The sequence below is a fragment of the Cuculus canorus genome, chromosome 1 (assembly GCF_017976375.1).
Source record: "Cuculus canorus isolate bCucCan1 chromosome 1, bCucCan1.pri, whole genome shotgun sequence".
In the NCBI taxonomy this organism is placed as follows: domain Eukaryota; kingdom Metazoa; phylum Chordata; class Aves; order Cuculiformes; family Cuculidae; genus Cuculus; species Cuculus canorus.
This window is the reverse complement of record NC_071401.1, coordinates 124234771-124255077: the sequence shown is the minus strand read 5'-3', so window position 1 is coordinate 124255077 and position 20307 is coordinate 124234771. Positions and strand designations below refer to the sequence as shown.

Here is a 20307-nt window from a genome sequence, read left to right as displayed (position 1 = left end):
GATTTTGGAGAAGAAGCTCTCAGTTACACAAATGCAAGTAAAAAAAAAAAAAAGAAAAGAAAAAACCATTGTGGGTGAGCACTTTGATAGAGCAGTAAGTAGTAACATCTTAGCTGACTCTTAGAACCAATAGAAAATAGAGCTGGAAGCTGGCTTCAGCTGAATATATCTCTGCTGAAGTAAAGGTAGAAGTTATTACTTTAAAGATACCAAGGGTAGATGCAGAGCAGTACTATGAAGAAGTTACTATCATGAATCACCTCTCTGGAGGAAATTTGGAGAGGCTATCTACTCCATCCTCTGGCACTACGGATGGATAAAATATACATAAATTATTCCTGGCAGATGATTTGTTAGACCTGTTCTTAAAACCTTCCACTGCTGTGCTTTCACTTATCTACACAATCAGTATTACTGGTTAACTATCTTTGCAACATAGCTATTTGGAAAAGGTTTCTGACTTTACCAACCCTACTATAATTTAAACTTGTTACTACTTTGCTTCTCACTGTGTATGAGGGTAATAGTTCTTACCCTTCATTCTGCAGAAATCTATTATATATTTAACTAAACAAACCCAAATATACGAGATCTGACACAAAAAAACCCACCCTAAGACTAACCCTATTGCTTGGGAACCAAGAGTGGGAGGGGAGAAACAAATATATGGTTATAGAAGATGTTCTAACCTGTCACAGTGCTCAACTTGGTTGCTTCATTCAGTACAAGTGGATGTCTGTTCAAATATGGGCATTTTCTTACCCTTGGTCAGGGTAGATTTTTTTTAATTAATGGAGCAAAAATTGCTTTTCTATTAGATATCAGGCAGTGCTGTTAATTAAACTGTAAAACAAAAATTTGAAGTTTAAAGATTAGGGGCTTCAATATTAAAATGGAACCTGTAGCTTTAATTTGGCAAGATTCTCCGGGGAATAATTTTATTTCCCTGGAGAATCTGAGGATAGTCAGTATTGAAGGTTAAAGAATCTCTGGAACTTAGAATTTCTTCTCTGTTTTAGCCAAACATTCTGGACAAAGTGTCAACTCCTCTGGATTATATCTATATCAAAGCATGACAGGCAAACACAAGAGCAGCAGTTGAAGGACAAAGACAGAGTCAAGAATTGGGAGGGCTCTTGACTATAACAATGCTATGCAATACAGAACAGAAATTAGCTTTTAATTTAGAATTCTAACCCTAAATTGTCTGCCATAAAATTTTTAATTTCCAACTACCTTTTATAGCACAAGTTCCATTGCTGACAATACATGGGTTGAAACCGGGATTTTACTAGCAGATCATCTTTTGGAGGGCCAACATAACTGTCCATTTTTTTTTTAGAATAAACATCGGTTAATAGAACAGGTTTTCAGAAGAAAAGAACAAGTGACTAAACAAAAATTATTCTTTATGAAATTTTGGTATTTCAGTAGGAATAGAAGCTTGTCATAAATTGACAAGTGTATGCATTTAAGCTAATATGAAGAAGGAAAGAAGTGTCTCTGAATTAGAAAACTGTTTGAGGATTGTGTAATATGAATATTAAAATAACAAAATTACAGAATGTAAAGCTGATGGAACACTAGAAATTCCACAAAATGCTGCACCTGGTAGGTAAAGAGAAATATGACATTGAGGGGGCAAAGGAAGGAGACCTAGAAAGGAGAGGCTTTTACCTCCTGAGATATTAAGGTCAACTAGTGTTCATTGTTGGAATCTTGGCAAGTTCAGAAATGTCTCTGCTTATTTGAAACTTTTTTAACTACATAAAATGATGTGGATGCAATAGATAAAGCTGATTGTTAACTTTGTCACCTTATGATTGTATCATCTCTTCTTATGTGTTCGTCAGCTTAGGATCAAACTAGTACTATCAAAATCTTTAGTTTGAAATGTGCTTAGTGGAATAAATTTCAAAGAAACTAAAGCATTCAGATCCCCTATTTCACCATACAAATAGTTTTAAGAATGTCTAGAAGGCATTCCTAATTTTTTACAGAAATGAAATGCATGAAAAAGGGAAAGAAGGAAAAGAATTTCTGCTTTGGTTTTGAATTTGAAATAAACAACTTTTACAGCTGGAAAGTCTGCTTTCCCAGCAGAATATAGGAGAAGCAACTGTGTAGAGTCAGCTGTCCTATCTTATTAGCATGAAGATTTTTTCTTATTGCTTTAATAGCCTTTAATGTGACACTAGCAGGATGGTAACAGTCAGTTAAGTGAATATCATTTTATTGTATTTAATTTAGCTTTATAATCCTTTAGTGTCATTCTCGCATAAATAGTGCAGAGTCCTGTTGCTGGGTAGAAATAAGGTGGAGGTTTTCTTGGTCTTACACCACCTTGCTTTACCTTAATATATTTTGGATTATTTTAATTTTAGACTGGCTCTGAGCTTTCTGGATTTATAGTGTGAGGCTTTGGGATACTTACAAAATCTTTTTTCATTCTTTGCTCTTAAATTACTGGCCAGAACTTAATGTAGGTGTTTTTGTTTGAAAATAATGAGAACGGCTGAGTAATATCCTGTGTGAAATGAGCACAAGACTCTTGGTTCTAGTTTATAGTAGACAGATATTTACATCAAAGAAAAATAGTGCTGGTACCATTTTAAACCATACTCACGAGTGTTAACAGAGATGCTCAAGACTTAACAGAAAATGAATTTTTGTCTTATTTCCTTTCAGTCCAAGGAAAATTTCTGGCTGATGCAAGCGCTTTAGAGGCAGTAACTAAAGCACAGTGATTCTTTACTCGTCTTTTTGTCAGTATCCATTTCATTAGTTTTGTAGATATAGCGTCTACCTACCTTTCATAGTTCCTTTTTCGTATGAAATTTTAACACTATGATTTAGTAAGAATATCATAAAATAAAAGGTGTATTTGAGAAGGATAAAGCAGAGCATTCAAGACAGCTTCACCACATCAACATTATAGTGGCAAAGAGGGAAAGATATTCAAATAAAAAAATTGAACCACTAAAATGTTACAGCAGTCTGCTCTTTGTTCTTCACAAAGGCTACAATGAGAACTAAGTTTATTCATCTTGTCAGGCTGAAGAAGAGCAACAAAAGGGGAAAGATGGAGCGAAAGCTAAATCTTCCAGCAAGACAGCTGAGAAAGAAAGGAAAGGAAAAAAGACTGAAGTAGGATCTCTAGCACCAGGCAGTGTTAAAAAGGACACCCAATTGAAGCGACGACAAGAAGTGGAAGAGAAAGACAAATACATTGGTATGTACAAATATGGATATACTTCTGATAAACCTGCTAGAAACCTTGCAACCTAGCTGCTAACCAAGTACTTTCTTTTGTTCCATGTTGAAAAGACAAGATTTTTTGGCAATATTGAAGTATTGTCACTTTGCATTTGGGGAGGGTACTGTGTTCTGCTCAGTATTAGGATAGATTATACAGTCCAAGAAACAAAATACAGATGAGGTATGTGTAGCATGTTGACATCAAAATGTTTTAGCATGTGCAAGACTAAAAGGAAGCGTCTAAACAAATTGTACAGAAAACATTCTTAAAGAAAGATTTTGGAATAACTAAATGCACTTGTGTCAATATCCAAGGCAACTTTCTCCTGGTATTGTAAAGTATAACAGAGCTGTCTGCCATTGTCGAAGGATGAAGCCAAGTTCTGTACGAAGGGCGATTTGATTTATTTTGCTGTAAAAACATGTGGATAGAACTGAGGCCTGAAGAAGTTTTCAAAGAAACATCAATGCCTTCAAGAATCCAAACTGGAGCAATGTAGAGAACTTATGTCACCTTACTAAAATTTGTACAGAATGTACAGTACAGAGTGTCTTTGGGTGTTTATTAATGTGCTTCTACTAGACCTCATAGAAGCAATTTTACCAGCTCCAGCATTTTCGCTTTGTACTACTTCAGAGGTTAGGTACCTGTGTAAGATATCCATGCTTTGCTGCCTTGTTAGTCACAACTAATGGGGAGACAAAGTAATGAAAATACAAATTGCCTCCAAAAACTATCAGCCATGAAGATGTCCTTGTTTAGTATGCTTAGTAACTTTATATTATGAACCACTAGCACTACTATTAAACTGTCATTTTATTAACTGGGATTTTTCTCATTAGTCCCAAGGATATTTGCAAAATAGCAATAATTGCAGATTGTCTCAAAGCAGAAGTTGTTGAGGTATTTTGTGCTTGGCCACTTGTGCTGTATTTAATTTTACAATCATGACTGTACTGAGCTGAAGTCATTCTGAACAATTCACCACGTTCGTTGTGCATCCACACAGTTGGACTTAATAACAAACAAATAGATTCTGCCTCATACTGAAAAATCGTATTCAGTGGATTTACTTACAATCTAAGGATGATAAGGAGCTACCTTACATGGAAAAGGTAGTGTGACCTTGCTACTTCTTTTAATCATGCTGAGAAAGACAGTGGGGAGGAACCAGTAGCTCTAAGAAGGAACTGCAGCCCACAATCCCTTCACCCTAGGCATTATTGTTTTATGGAGAGGTAATTGTTTCTTCATTCTTCCTGACCTGGAAGTTCTTACCAGGAGAACATTAAGTGAAGTATTGCCAAAACGTCTGGAGACCGTTCTAAATGAACATTAAGTGTGGTGAAACAATTGTGTCAGGAATTTCTATCTTTTTTTGAGACTATGGCAATTAAGGTTCTCATGCTAAAGCTTTGTTTTATGTCTTGGGACAAAGTGATGCTAGCTGCATTTCTCAGTGTCAAGAACATGTAGATCTATGATACTTTTCTACTAGTACTCTCAAAATCTTCGTGCATATTCTGGATTTTACAAGTCTGAGCAGAAGACATGAAGAACATTGGATGATCCTTAAAGTTAATACAGTGACCGTTTTTTTCAGCACTCTTGGCCACTCTAATATAGCTGTATCAAGATTAAAAACAAAGATAAAAGATGCCACAATATTTACTTGAGAGTAGTCTGAGCTGTTGCCAGTCATTTTATCATACATCAATAGTACAGTATCACCTTTCTGAAATAGAGTATTTCTGCTTTTGAGTGATCTTGAGATTACTTGCACTGATGTCTTTCCTCATTTAAGTATGAACTGAACACTGATTATTAGAACGGACTGATTATTGTCAGCTTCTCATGATTACTAGCATAATCATAATTATAACTGTTGAATGGCAGGCAGTATTCTCAGCATGTATGCACTGGAATTTTTGGATCGCTGTAAGTCACTACGCAGACATCTGCCTTTCTTGTTTAAAATCATTGATGCTCAGTACTTGCATGTGCCCACGTTTTTTTTTCCTGCAGTAACTGAGACATCAAAATATGTAGTTCAGTTTCAGTACTACCAGTGATATAATGGAGTCATTCTCTCCTGGTTTTCCTTTATGCAATACACGTACTGGACTGTGGTGGCTGCTTCCTCAGTCGTTCTCCAGATTCCTAAGTTCTTTTATGTTTACCTAATATTACAAGAAAAGAGAGACAACTGTGTTGCCAGACTGCTGCTCCAAGTAGTAACAGCATTTTCACAGTCCTGGGTATATACCTGAGCACAGGCAGGTGTCAGTGCTAGGCTACCTTTTTTCCCTTTCCTTTTTTTCTCCCTCGGATAAACAAGTCCCATAAGCTGAGGAGTGACCAAAGGACTTTTAAGTGTGTTGTGTTAGTAGGCATAAGCAAGAATCTTAATGCTAAGTAGTATATAAAGCTGTGTTTTGTTGTTAGTTCAGGATCTGCATTAATTAAATGTGTTGTGTTAGTAGGCATAAGCAAGAATCTTAATGCTAAGTAGTATATAAAACTGTGTTTTGTTGTTAGTTCAGGATCTGCATTAATTGTGTTCAATGGAGACATACTGGAACTTCAGCAGGCAGTTTCTGTTGTCTTCGGGTAAATAGTGATGCTAGATGAATTAAATCACCTGATACCTGTCAGAATACCTATATTTCTGCATGGGCCATAAAGGGAATCCATGGAAATAATTTAGTCTAAAGTGAAGCTTCTGGAGGGCTCATTTTTACTTACATCATGCTTTGATATTGAGATGTTGCTGTGCGTATTTCTGCAGAAGTAATAAACCCAAACAGAGCAGGCTTTCGATAAAACTTTTCATCTGTAATTTAGAATGTATTTGGATATGCCTCTTGCCAACTAAAAGAACTAGTGTGAGCTGGGATTACCAGCTAATGAGGAGTTTGACAGGGAGTCTATCTAGCAAACGTGAAACTATTGGGAAAGGAGCAGTCAGCAGTGAGTCAGCTCATAACTGCAGCTGACTGTTCAAAACTACTAAAGGTAACATCATCTTTCAGTTAAGACACAGTAACTTATTCTGTGTGTGCTCACTTTTTGCAGGATGAAATAACATAGTTTGAACTACTGTTAGATCGTGTGTGTATGTCCTGACACTAAACTCCTTAAAGAGAAGCAGTTACAGAAATGCTGCTACAACTAGCATTCTGGTTATAATCAGCTTCTCTGATTTATCTTCTGGTGTTCGGTGCTTTTCCAAACAAGTTTTATTCTGATTTGTATTCTTCCCACTGAGTTCTAGATGGTTTGCTACAGAACGCTTCAGTTTAATGCACATACTATTTTGAAAACCCCATTTAGTCATCCCAGTCAGGTTATGAAAGAGCTGCTTCTCTGACCTTGATTTGCAGTATCTCTATACAGTCAAGAAAAAAATGAATTTTGTTTAGATGTTAAATGTGCTTGCTCTAATCTGAGGGGATTTTGTATTTTGAACAGATGATGAACCAGATGATGGTGCCCATCATTACTTTATAATTTTGAATTTCCACAACCTTCAGCTGTTGCCTGTGATGTCTGAGCTTGGGATTAACATTTCAAGTATAATTAGAATTTCTTCTGAGAATTACAAGCCGTTGCAGATGTACTTGGAAGCAATTAATCTTCAGGAACAATCTTTGCTTTCACCTAAAGGTAATCTGGTCACAAGAACAAAATTTCTATAGAACGGAGGTTATATCCAAGTAAAGACTGGGTTGTTCTCCCTCCTTGTGCCTTGTGTTTGTGCATACTACCTGTGAGCTGCTGTGTTTGCCAGTGCAAAAATGGTATTGCTATTAGTTTGGTCACCAGACCAGATGGTTTGCCAGTGCAAAAATTTGCTTCAGCGGGACAGGGGAAAGAGGGACTGACTAAGCAGGCAGTGTTTGCAGCCATGGTTTTCTGCAGTAACCACCAAAGAACATTCTATGAAGTGTATACTTCTATGACTCATTAGCCAGGAAGGTGTGTTGCTGAGAAACATTTGCTGGCTCATTTGGTAATTTCAATGGGAATGCATGGCTGGCTACTTTGGGATTGTGGCCCTAGCCAGAGAAGAATATGCCACAGAATAACATGCTGTAATTGTACTCAGCTGTCCCCAGGATATAGCACCTCTCTTTAACAGGGATCCTGGTGAACAGCAAGCTAAATATGAGTTGTCAGTGAAAGCGAACCATACTGAGCTGTAGTAATATAGCCAGTAGATCAAGGGAAGTGTTTATCCCCAGTTACTTGGCTCTCATGAGACCAGAGTTCTGGGCTACACAGTACAAGAAAGATACTAATGAAGTTGAGTGAGTCCAGCAGACAGCCACCCTGTGAGGAGTGGCTGAAAGATCTTGACTTGCTTGATCAGGTGAAGACAAGGCTTATGGGGCACCTAATAGCATCCTTCTAATACCTCTGAGAAGGTTACTAAGAACACAGAGGACTCTTCACTGAGTTACTTGGAAGAAGAAATAGAGGTTGTGATCATGAATGGCCTTTGGAAATCCCAGCCACCAAAGACCAGGGTTGAGTCTGAAGCAAGGAAGATAATCCCCTTGGTGTATGATGATTAAGTTAGGGAATACTTAAGCAAACTGGACATACATAAATTCAGAAGACCTGATGGGATGTACACATGAATGCTGAGGGATTGCTGGGCTGGGATTCCACTGCAAGGCCACTCAATTTCTTTTGAATGATCATAGCAATTGGAAGAGGAGCCTGAGGACTGGAGAAAAACATCACTCCTTTCTTCACAAGTGGCAGCAAGGAGGACCCAGGGAACTAAAGGCAGCTTAACCTCGCCGTGATGCCTGGGAAAACGATGGAACAGCTAATCATGGAAACAGTTTCCAAGAATGTGAAAGACAAGTAGTTGGTCAGTCAGCATGGATTTATCAAGAGGAAGTCATTCTTAACCAACCCAGTAACCTTCAAGTAGACAAGGGGAGTGCAGTGAACATTGTCTGCCTTGACTTCAATAATGCCTTTGGCACTGTCTCCTCTTAAAGAAGCTGATGAAGTATGGGCTGGATAAGCAAATGCTGAGGTGGATTGAAAACTGGCTGAATGGCCTGGCCCCGAGGGTAGTGATCAGTGCTATGAAGCCCAGTTGGGGGTCAGTGACTGGTGATGTACCCTAGGTAGCAATACTGGGTCCAGTCCTGCTCAACATTAATTATTGGGGTAGAATATACCCTGAGCAAGTACTATGACAATACAATACTAGGAGGAGTGGCTGAAAAACCAGAGGGTTGTGCTGCTGTTCAAAGGGACCTCGACAGGCTGGTGGAATGGGCTACCAGGAGCCTCATGAAAATTAACTAGGGCAAGGGAAAAGTCCTGCGTCTGGGGAGAAATAACTCCATCCATCAGTTCATGGTGGAGGCAGATCAGCTGGAAAGCAGCTTGGCAGAAAAGGACCTGAAGAGATCCTTGCTGAACACCAAGTTGAACATGAGCCAGAAATGTACCATTGTAGCAAACAAAATTAATGGTATCCTGGGCTGTGTCAGGTCCAGAGGGTTGATGCTTCCTTTCTGCTCAGCACTGGTGAGGCCACACCATGTTCAGATCTGGCTCTCCAGTACAGGAGACATATTAAGTTACTGAAGAGAGTCCGACAAATGACCACAAAGATGTTTAATGGACTCTGGAGCATCTCTCTTATAAGGAGACAGTGAAAGAGCTGGGAATGTTCACCCTGGCACAGAAAGCTCTCATCAATTTGAGAGCAGTGGAGTTATACCAGATGCTCTCCACAGGTCCTTTCCAACATCAACCATTCTATGATTCTGTAATTGAAATAGAAAATTCTGGAAAGACATAAGGGTGAAAATTACCCCAGGAACAGTCAAGCATTGCAACAGGTTGCCTGTAGAGGTTGTGGAATCTCTGTCTTTGAAGATTTTCAAGACATAGCTAGATAAAGTCCTGAGCCTGTCATCTGAATTTCATGTTGACCATTCCTTGAGTAGGAGAGTGAGGTCCCTTCCAACATGAATTATTTTAAATCTAAGTCAAAGCTTGGTGATTTATAAATAAGTGTAGATGAGGAAACTAAGTTCGTAGCCATAATTGTTCGTACATGTATATTTTTACTAACGATTATTGTTCTAGTTACAATGGTGCATAGTGACTTCCTGCAATGTTCTTTGTGGTGTTGGGAAATCCCTTATGATGGATTTTATACTGAGCAATACAGTAAATTATATGAATGCTGTCCTGGGTATGTTGGGCAGGTTATTAGGGTTATTTGTGTTGGATGTGAAACGGGATGGTGTGATTTTTTGCAACTCTGACCACTGATGATACAAACCATTCACCTACAAGTGTTGTGAAAGATGAACTCCCAGTATGCCCGTCCTTCCTTCCCTCCTTCCCTCCTTCCTTCCCTCCTTCCTTCCCTCCTTCCTTCCCTCCTTCCCTCCCTCCTTCCCTCCCTCCTTCCCTCCCTCCTTCCCTCCCTCCTTCCTTCCCTCCTTCCTTCCCTCCCTCCTTTCCTTCCTTCTTCCCAACCTCCCTCCTTCCCATTCATGTTGACAAAATGAGATGCTCATATTGCCTCATGGCAAATGCTACCAGTTAGATTGTGTGGGCAGAGCAGTGACTGATCCTGTCAAGCCATGATGTTTCTGTGAAAGGGGAAACCTAATTGTTGTGTACATTTTTTGTGTGCAGAGTTAGTAAAACATTATTATTCCTCTATTGTAAAACAGGAATGTCTAATTATAATGCTATTAGCGCAATGTCATTCAACTTTCATTCAAAAACGCAATGAGATTAGTCCATTGACTGAGCAGCCCTAGATGCTGTTAGACTGTTGAGATGTGCTTTCAGAGCTGATTTTTTTTAGGTGAACATTGCCACGGGTGAGGTATTGTCCTGAATTAGAGGGTATATTTCATGAGCAGAGGAAAAAACAAAGAGAAAGGATCATCTTGTGACTGAGATGAGCTGTTAGAAGCTTAGAACTATTGAGGATCAGGGGGCTGTCTAGGCCAGTGACCTCTCTCCACAGGTGCTCATAAACTGATGCCCAAGGGAGAGTAAAGGAAAGGGATGGAAAAGAAATGAGAAGAATAGTAGGAAAAGCACATATGAAACTTCTTGACACATAGATCTTCTAGCTACCAGTTACTTTTAGGTGAGGGAATTTTCCTCATCCTGATGTGTTTCATCTTTTTAGTAAACCTCAGTAGACTGAGTTTGTTAGTTTTCTAAGTACTTGTTCAGTCTCTTTGAACTCATGAGAATGCCTCACACCTACAGAATCTTTTGGCAGAATTTCTAGGTCTTCTACCCAGTTACTGGAGTCACTTAATGGCACATACCTTCTGAATCATGATAAAAACCTTTTAGAAGTTAACTGGAGACATTCCTGATGGCTGCTAGAGGAAACCTGTAAAACCTTAGGGAGATTGGCATTTTTGGAAGAGTCCACAGCTTCACTGATTTGTTTTCTTTTAAACCTGTGGGACCACTAGTGTTGTATGAGTGAGATATTTGGCCTTCATACTTGCATTTTAGAAGTGCCAAGCACCCGTAAGTACGAATGGAAGCAAGTCACTGAAGGTTTAGTGTCCTTACATCTCTTAAATCAGGCTACAAAATGTGATTTTGATGTTGGATTCCAGAGTGTGAGTGTAAGGTTGGCATTAAGAAAAAATCTTTATTTTCCTCTGTAGCTAGAGCACCTTTGAAAATTGTTCATTATGGTGCAGTAAAAATTAAAACCATACAACTTCTAGACTTGCTGTTCGTATTCACACTCTACCTTAATCTCCTTTTGCCCCAATTTCCACACAAATAGCATTACAATCATAAGGCTCATTTACCCTGTACTTAAAGAACGAGTTCATCAAGGTATGTGCTGACAGCTTTGGAAAAGTGCAACCTGGGAATTTTACATTTTCTAGGTTTCAAACATTTAAGACTGTTGTTTAGTTTGTGGGGTGGTAGAGGATGATTCTGCTTTTGGCTTTGGTCTTGTTTTGGTTTTGGTTTTTTGTTTTTAACTTTTTTGACACTTTATGTTCCTGGAGTTCCTAGTCCTAGAGCTGAGTGTCAGATTTTTGCTGAGTCTCCAAGAGTGGGAATATTTTAACAGTGTTTAGAGTAGACTAATATATGATCTGTGCTTTCTGTAAAAGAAAGAGAATGTTCTGTGATTTTCTAATACTTATAAATTTTAGTTGTAGAAGCAGAGAAAATAAAGAGAGGTGAAGCTATCAAAGACCTGGAAACATTTTGGAAATACCTGGAGCCCGTTCTGAATAGTGGCAAGCCTGGATCAAGTCTCTTTGATGTTGCCAGACTTCATCACGTAGTTAAGGAGAGTGCCTTTCCCCCTGATTGGTCTGACAGAGAAATGCTGGTCAGTAGATTCTTCTTTCACAATGCATGGCATGCTTTGGGGTTTGTAACACTTAATACCAATTTAGAAATGACAGTAATTTTAGCTAAGTGTTCTATGAAACAGAACCAGAGTAGTTTGTATGTTTGTACTCTTGAAAAAAATTATTTCCTATGCATCCAACAAGTTTATTCAGTATGTATTCAAAAGGAGTCCTTTGAATAACAATACCTGACATGGAGTTTCTTAGTATTGTAGGCAACAGCAGCACAGCTTTACGATAGTTTGAGGTATTCAGATTATTCAGCATCTTTATATAAACCGAATTTGGATCTCATTAGAGAGTCAGATGTCAGTATGAAGCAACACAAAAATGATATGTTTTGTCCTAATAGCAGCAGGTCTGCTTATGGTGTCTCAGAACTGTGAAATGAGAACAAATTAAAATGAATTCAAGAATGCTTCTTGATATAAAATGTTATTTTAGCTTACCTAGTACTTCTCCTTTTTGTTCATCCCAAACCATGGCTCTGGCTTATTGCTTATTATAGTCTGCTGAGTCAGGACTATTTATTACTCATTATAGCCTGCTTACTCAGAACTGGTAGCGGACACTGAAAGAAAAGGGAACTCCTAGAAACTTTTCCATCCTAGGTTGTCTAGTAAGGTAAAAGGATCCAGTGTTTTTCAATCCACAATGACAGCGGTAAATGATAAACTCCTAAAGCAAAATAACGTGCCGTGATTTAACCTACTGTATTTGTGGCCTATATTATTAGGGTTGAAGTATAGACTACACCCTCCTAACTCTTATTTATAGTACATTAAATTCTCTATATAAACAATCTGGTAAGATAGAAGGTACCCTTGATCCTGAAGGGATCGGAACAGTCTGTGGCTAAATGCACAGTGGTTTCCAAAGCATTGACTAAAAATGCCTCGATTTTGGAAGTGTACAGCATTACGACATTACTTACCATTGTACTCTTGATCTAATCTTAAAATATGAAGATTATTTTGGGAAAGAAATTTTTTAATCTAGTCTGCCTTCCCCATAATCATAAAAGCATTTCACATTTAAAATAGCAGTTAGTATTATTCTTTTTATTCCTTCCAAGCCTCAGTGGAAACCACAGTACACCCACCACCTCAAGAACCTTGACTTTCTCCTTGTCAGACTTCTGCAGATGCAGCACTCTTCCTTTGGACATTCAGCTAGTATGCTGACATTCCTTTGTTTGCACAACCATGGAATTCAGAGTTCAGTACCTGAGGCTTTCTTTTTTTTTTAAAAGGGCAACAAAAAGAAAATAATATGAGATGACATTGATTAGTTGGTTGGTGGGTTTTTTTTATCATTTTATATACTTCTAGGGCAGGAGAATAATTTACCTTGCAAATATGCTGCAAGGTGATCACCAGTAGAAACATGCATATATGATGGAAACCAGTTCTTTTAAATTACCTCTCCTGTTTCTTTCTACACAAAAAATAAGCTAATTTCCAGTTGCAAGAAAGCAGAGCTCGAACAGTTGCTGTTAAGACAAGTTAGACTGTACAAAAACTAAAGCAGTTTGGCAATACTCAGTCCATCCTGTGGTGTAGCAGTGTTTAGGCAAATAAAGATGAGGAGTCCTTGTTTTCTTAGAAAAGCTCTAAAAACCATTTAGAATTAGTGGAAGCAAAAGTCCCTTGGAAGGTTTGTAAACAGTTATACATCTGCTGATTAGAAAACTAGTGACTCGTGTGGCGAAGTTACATGACGCTTTCGTATACAAATGTCATCCTTTGCATCTGATTTTCTGTCATAGCTTGCATTTGGCACTGTGCTATTTGAAAGCATTGCTTGTTTAATGTATGACTGCCTGGACTGGAGAAGACAGCATTGTAACTACTTGGAAAACACCAAGTTTATTAACGTGCCTGTACTATCACGGAGCGAATCGACACAACTACCTATACCTGAGGCAAGTGTCCTTTGTGCTTTGCCATGCTTCTCATAGAGAATAACTAGTTATATTATTGAATTGCCTGTCCTTACTTCTGCACTCAAAGTTTACCTTGGGAGACCACTTCATGTGTAATTTTTTGTGAATGAAATTGGGATTTTTTTTCTTCAGCATTTAGATCATTAAAAATGGAAAAAATAGAGCAAAGCACTGAGGAAACAAACAAACAAAAAAGGAACATTTGAAGGGTCATAGAGGTCCTAGCATAAATTACCACCAATGTACAAATTACTTAAATAACTTCAGATGACAACTTCTGGTGTCTGGAAAAATCACTGCATGGAGCCACTATGTCTTGTTGCAGATCCATGAACTATCAAAAAAATGATTATTAGTTCTATCCAAGATCACTTTCTTTATGTTGTTCATGGTAGACAGAAGGTTAAGTGGGCAGAAGAAATTGGCTTGTAAGACATAAACTAGTGGCCGGAAGAAATAGGCTTGCTCCATTTGTAGCACTAGTACTGAATGCTCGTTTAAAAGCATTCATAAAACTATGTTACATTCTTACTATCTTGTTCCATTCAGTTATGTGGTATTTGTCTCCCCTAATACCAGCTTTTTAAAATTTTAGCATCTAGTCTAGGTAACCAAAGCTAAATGAAATTAATTTCTCCCACCTATTTGCACAATCCTTGTTTGTTCCACTGTTTCTGAGGGGTTTTATCTTTTTTTTAAATCCTTTAGGTACAACCAGAATCACGGGCTACACCTTCAAAGAAAAAAGGGGAAGCAGAAGAAATTCTGCCAATAGTAATTTTGTCACAGGGTATGTCTAAAGATTTAAAGCACTTGGTCTGTATCTGTTTACTCTGTCATACCATTCATTCATCTGACAGCACAAATCCTTGAAATTATTTCTACAATAAGATGGGGATGCGATTTGATATTGTGAGAGTAGTTTCTTGGTAAATACATTGTGAATGTCTCTGGGCACTGCAGTGGTGATAACCAAGTTCTTCAGAAAATCACTTTTTCTGTCTGTTCCTAGTCACAGTCAGATATAAGAGCTCTCCAGCAATGGACTTTGGTAATCTTTTTTACTAACAGTTGTCTGAAGGTTGAACTCATTGGTAATATAAATGGGCATTTCTGAAGAAATAGATGTTTTATCTCTTATTTCAACAGAGGAAGAAGCTTCTATTTTGACTCCTTCTGTGGACATGAGGTATTACAATGACTTGCTGAGTCAGATTCCTGAGGAATACTGTTCTGTACCTTTAATACTGAACTGCATACTGGAACAGGTGCGAAAATTCTCTTTATAATTCCTGTGGCTAATTCAGCTTAGACCTGGTGTAGTGAATTGATTAAAGCAGGATACGGTTGGTAGCTTTAATGAGGTTAAGCAGCAGTTATACTGTAGTGGAAGCTAATGTGTATCATCTTTGCCAGGTCATTGCAAGTGAAGAAGATCTTACACCACCTAGTCTGGTGGTGCCAGAGCCCCGGGCAGATGGGCTACATCATGCCATTGCAGGTCATATAGCCTCTGTCCTTCCTTCTCTTTCAGTTTCCCAGAGTGAGAAAAAGGTTTGTATTGTCTTTTGTTGATTTCCTGAAATGACAAATAAATCTGATTATTGGGGTTTAATATGACTTTCTTTTTTTTTTAACAGCATCTATATGAATACTTTTCTCCTCAATACAGTGAAAAAAAGACTGTCACCTCCAAATACCCTCTCTTGTTTAACCACCATGATATCCAGGCACAGAGGTTGCACCTGCTGAAGGTATACTGCTACCTATCACGTATAAACTAGTACTGTCACAGTGCACAGGCAGTGAATACTCAGTGCACTAGAAAGGATGTGTGAGTGGTGTTTTTACAAGGTGGAACAGTATAGCCTAGATGTTTCAAGCTGAGGTAGACACACTAACACACGGGTTTTATATGCTTAAGAAGCAATGAGTTACTTCTGCTGACAGACAACACATCACAGACAGAGCATTGTATTGATTTCAGTGATCTGTTTGCATTATTAATAAGAATATTTGTCCTTTGGCATAGATGAGAGATATTACAGAACTCTGATTTACTGTAGTCAAACACTGATGAAACTGTGGAAAATGAGTTACTAACTTGATAACAGTTATTTAGCATGTAGACTAGATTAAATACTAAGATGTAGAGAAGTATAAGATACTGTGTTGGTTAGTGAACACAAGAAGTGTGCACAGATTGGCTAAATAGTTGGAGCATAGTGTATACCCAAGACACTGCGAAATTCTAAGAAAGTCATAAAAGTTCAGAGACTGCAGGGTTTGAGATTATGTCAAGGTAATGGTTCCCAGACTTTCTGAACCAAAAAACCACTATTAGTTCGTCAATTTTTTCCCAAACCAGGCTTTTTACCATTAAACTTTGAAAATACTCTGGAGGCAATACAAAAGATAGTAAAGTCTTAGATTTAACAGCCAAAGTGTATCTGCCTGGCTTCATGAATTGCAAATTGCCAGTGGAGTACTTTGACAACTATTGATTAAAAAGTGTTCAGAAAGGAATCAAGCTTAACACATTGGAGATACTCAAGCAGAAGGCAAGACTGAGTAGTCGCCAAGAGAGATGTTCTTAGCAGGCATATGCTTGATGTATATGATGTACATACTGCAGAGAAAATTCAGGGTATAGCACAAAGTTTCAGGGGTAAATAGAGGAAAAGAATTTGGAAGATACGGTCCAAAGAAAAGGTACTGTAAGTGTGTAATACAAAAAAAAAGACCGAAGCTGAAAGATAACAGTAAGTCTGAAAAGATAAATCCTTATATGTATGGGAATGCTGCAGTCACGGACTGATCAACAAATTAACAGACTCCATTACTATGAGAAGTAGCACAGACCAGCTGAAAGATATGTGAATGATACCTGCTGTCTGTCTGAATAGATCACTACATACTTCTGTATTTCAGAATTTTTGAGTCTAGCTAGCACAGGCAAATATCTTCCAACAAGTGTCTGGTTTTATGCCATCAGTTATTCTCTTGTGTATCTCATTTTTTTTATGCCTGAAGTATCTGACACAGTAATTCAATAGCACACTGTGAGCACATACTTAAATTTATGTCCAGCTAACTTAAGCACATGCTTATGTCTTTTGCTATAAAAAGACTTCTTTATTCGAAGATAATTTTTAGAAATCCGCTAGTGTGAATGTTTAGCTTAACTCTAGTACTTCGGGTTTTGTTCCAGGCGCAGAGGAACTTAAATCCAGAAAAGATTGAACGTGAAATGATGGATAAACTGCCTCTTACCAAACTTATCCATTTCCCCTTACCTTCAACAGAAGACAACACTAAACGCTTGGCCAGAGTACATGAGCTCATGCATTATTGTACCAGTGGTAAATGGATTTGCTTTTTCATTGATATAATTTCCATTTTTTTCTTCTATCTTATCACATCAGAGGAATTTTGGGACAGCTGCCTAAAACCTTTGCAGAATAACTTAGCTTACTATACAGGTTAGGGCTAGCATTAGATCTCAGTTTCATGGTTAATAGGAAAAGCTCTATGAGTATTAAATGTTGCCTGTCTAAGACCTGGGAGTATCTTAGAGCGAGCTTATTTATTTATTTATTTATTTATTTATTTATAGTCACAAACATAAAACCTGACATAGGCTACATGTTTGTTTACTAACACCCTTTTGGTGGAGGACCACGTGTATCTTAGGTAAAAGATATTTGTTGGACAATCAATGGCTTTCAGAATGTATTCTGTGTAAGCTGTTGGTGTTAATAATGGAATAGCTTCTATAATAGACCCTTTATCAAGCCAAGAATACATTCACTTCTTCAACTATAATCACTTCTGCAGTTACGTTTCCTTGGAGTGTGCATACCACCATGACATACACTCTTGAAACAGTCCCAAAGACTCCATAGATACCCTTAGGTAGTTTTAAAAGTTTATGCTAGTCTGCTAAGAAATATAGATATCCAAATCCCCTTGGTTACATTCGTGCCATTAAATAGGTCACGGGATTTGAAATCCCTGTGTTGGATTAATTGGCACTCACTGCATTGTTTCTAGCTGTTGGTATGTTCATTTTGGACCCTAATCTATTAAGGTATTCTGTCTTGCTGACGCACTCCAGCTGATAGGTATCAAATGTGATGGTCTTCACTGGACCATACTATACTGCTGAAGTCTTCCAGCGGTTAACTTAGCTAGCAACATCTTCAGTTTCACCACAAAGGTGATTGATTTGAATGGGAGAAGAGGTAGCCAACATTTTCAAGACGTGTGACCTGCCTGGTTGTTTAACTACTGTAAAAAGAAAACATTTTGAACTGAATATACTGTTCATATGATTTGGACACTAAACTACCTGCCTTATAATTCAGTCTTTCTCATGATTATTATTATTATTATATGGACACCAGTGCATACAACCATAAATAGGATTTATTATTGCCTTTGCACCTTGCATACTTCTGTATAAATTGTGTATACAACTTTCTCTGAAGAGAAAAATTTATTTGATACTTGGTTTAAGAAGCTACAAATAATAAAAAAGCTTATGATACTGAAAGCTTTTTCATGAACTGAAAACTACTAGTTGTTAACTGGTTAGATAAAATCTACTCAGTATTTTAAAATCAATATAATTTATATGAAGTTAATGAGCCAAGAGGTATTCAGAGGTAGGAAACACCTCATTTAAGGTGGGTTAATAGTTGGGCATATCATTTTGCAATTTGGAAGAATTCAGCTTTGAATGCAATGTGAAATGTAGCTCACATAATTTGATCCAATACCATTAAGGAAATTGTTGTTGGCTTTTACAGAGTTGCCAAGAACAATACACTTACATAGTCTTCTATTTATCTTCCGCTGAGCCATAGGGACGTTTTCAGTTAATGATTGTAATTCTTTGCTAGAACTTCTGAGTTGGGCTGAAGTAGAAAGAGCCTTCAGAGTGTTTACTTTTGAAAGCCTGAGGCTGACTGGGCTGAGTGACTCTGGTCTCCTGGAGAGCTCTGGATCCATGGTTGAAGGTGATTCTGAAGTGTCTTATATCCCTTGGGATAATCCAGCCCAGTTTGCAAGACAGCTGAGACAACTGTTCCTTATGGAAAAGAAGCTTAGTGGGAAATCTCCTACAGGCTCTGGTAAAAACCTCTCTGTATACATTACTCCTGAAGAATTTAAATCTGCTGTTTAATTTACTGTATCTTTGCTATTTCAGGACTGTCTTTTTTCTTACTTGTACAAATGACTGAATTTCAAGTATAGTCTGTACATTGAATATCTGTCTAGGATTACTAGCGAAAGATAAAAGCTAGCTATTTTGTATGACAAAATTAACAGTTTGTTTAAGCAACTCTTTAAAATTATATCTGTTGAACGTACTAGAAAACTGTTTTATTGCTTATGACATCAAGTATATTTTAGAGACATAAAATATTGAAGGCCTGCTTAAATACCTTTCTGAATAGTGGCTCTTGTGAGTTATGATGCAGCAGAGTCTTTACAAACTCAATGGTAACCATAGAGTGAAATCAATAAGATTAATTAGATGACTACTAGTGAACGAATATTAGGAAGTAGAAAGGATATATATAACTTACACACGAGGAATCTAGAAGGTGACGTATAAGGTTGGAAATTAAAAAAAAAAAAAGATGTGCTGTATGTTGTAATTATACATGCATACATACTTTTCCTTGTAAATTGTTTTTCTTACTTCATTTGTAGTCTGTGCGATTAGAATATTAGCAAGTTAGTATGTGACATCTTAGCCCGTATAACTACCTCTTTCATATTAGAATGGGAACATTTTAGAGGGGTCAGGGATGGGGATCTCCTATAGACAATGGAGAGTGAATTTTCTGCAAGTTCTGCATCTTCTCCTTCTGCAGATTCTTGCATAAGGAAAAATTATTGTCTTGGAGCAGTGTTGGCCAAGAAGCAAGATTAAAAATGAGAGTTTATTTTTCTGAGATGTAAGAAAAATAGAAATTAGGTCAGATTAAGCTGCTATACGTTTAGATTAATGACGTTGCCTATGCTTTCCTAATAGATGCCTTCACAACCAATTTAGGATCCTTTACTTAGAATGTTGGAGCAGGCAAAATGAATCCTGCTTATCTGCCTCCCTTCCAGATTCTGGGAACCTTTGTTGGGTGTTAGTTTATTTTACTTTTATGCTAGTCACAAGAGTAAATATTGCAGTTACAGACATAGCCTCCATCAGTTCATCACTTTTGCAACACTAAAGCAAATACCAGGAGTAGAAAACTTTTGCTTTCAGATTTCTTAAATCTCCTTAAGGCAGTCAGTGAACAGGTCTAATTTCCTAGAGAAGCAGAGCCAGATATATATCTGGAAGTTGAGCTGGTTATGAGCCACTTATGAACAAATACTGAGTATTTGCTCCCAAGGAAAGTATTTTTCTTGTACATGTGAATTTTGGTCAAATATTAGTGATGTCTACCCTAACCCTGGGCATAAATAATTCTATTAAAAAGGATTTTTTTTTAAAAGTTACAATAGAACAGAAGTTAGTCTCCATGTGATCCTATTCATATCAGGTGCGCATTGTAACAATGAGTTTATCAGGGGTGATTGGTCATATCCTTGGCAGTAATCTGTCAGTAGCTTGCAGAACTCATTAGATCCAATTAATTTCAGGTTTAAAATATTTCATTTTTTAGACACGTGCAACTATTAAAATA

At 37.6% G+C, this 20307-nt stretch overlaps 1 protein-coding gene across 1 annotated transcript in view; it reads left to right on the top strand.

The window, feature by feature from the left end:
* The window catches only part of SPAG17 (sperm associated antigen 17), a 102338-nt gene that overhangs the window by 24643 nt on the left and 57388 nt on the right, over positions 1 to 20307 (top strand). The window contains exons 5-14 of the mRNA XM_054072855.1: positions 3055 to 3232; positions 6731 to 6925; positions 11458 to 11639; positions 13430 to 13591; positions 14315 to 14396; positions 14756 to 14874; positions 15023 to 15160; positions 15247 to 15360; positions 16818 to 16968; positions 18511 to 18741. Coding sequence (XP_053928830.1) covers positions 3055 to 3232; positions 6731 to 6925; positions 11458 to 11639; positions 13430 to 13591; positions 14315 to 14396; positions 14756 to 14874; positions 15023 to 15160; positions 15247 to 15360; positions 16818 to 16968; positions 18511 to 18741 — 1552 coding nt within the window. The remainder of the gene's footprint in view (positions 1 to 3054; positions 3233 to 6730; positions 6926 to 11457; positions 11640 to 13429; positions 13592 to 14314; positions 14397 to 14755; positions 14875 to 15022; positions 15161 to 15246; positions 15361 to 16817; positions 16969 to 18510; positions 18742 to 20307) is intronic.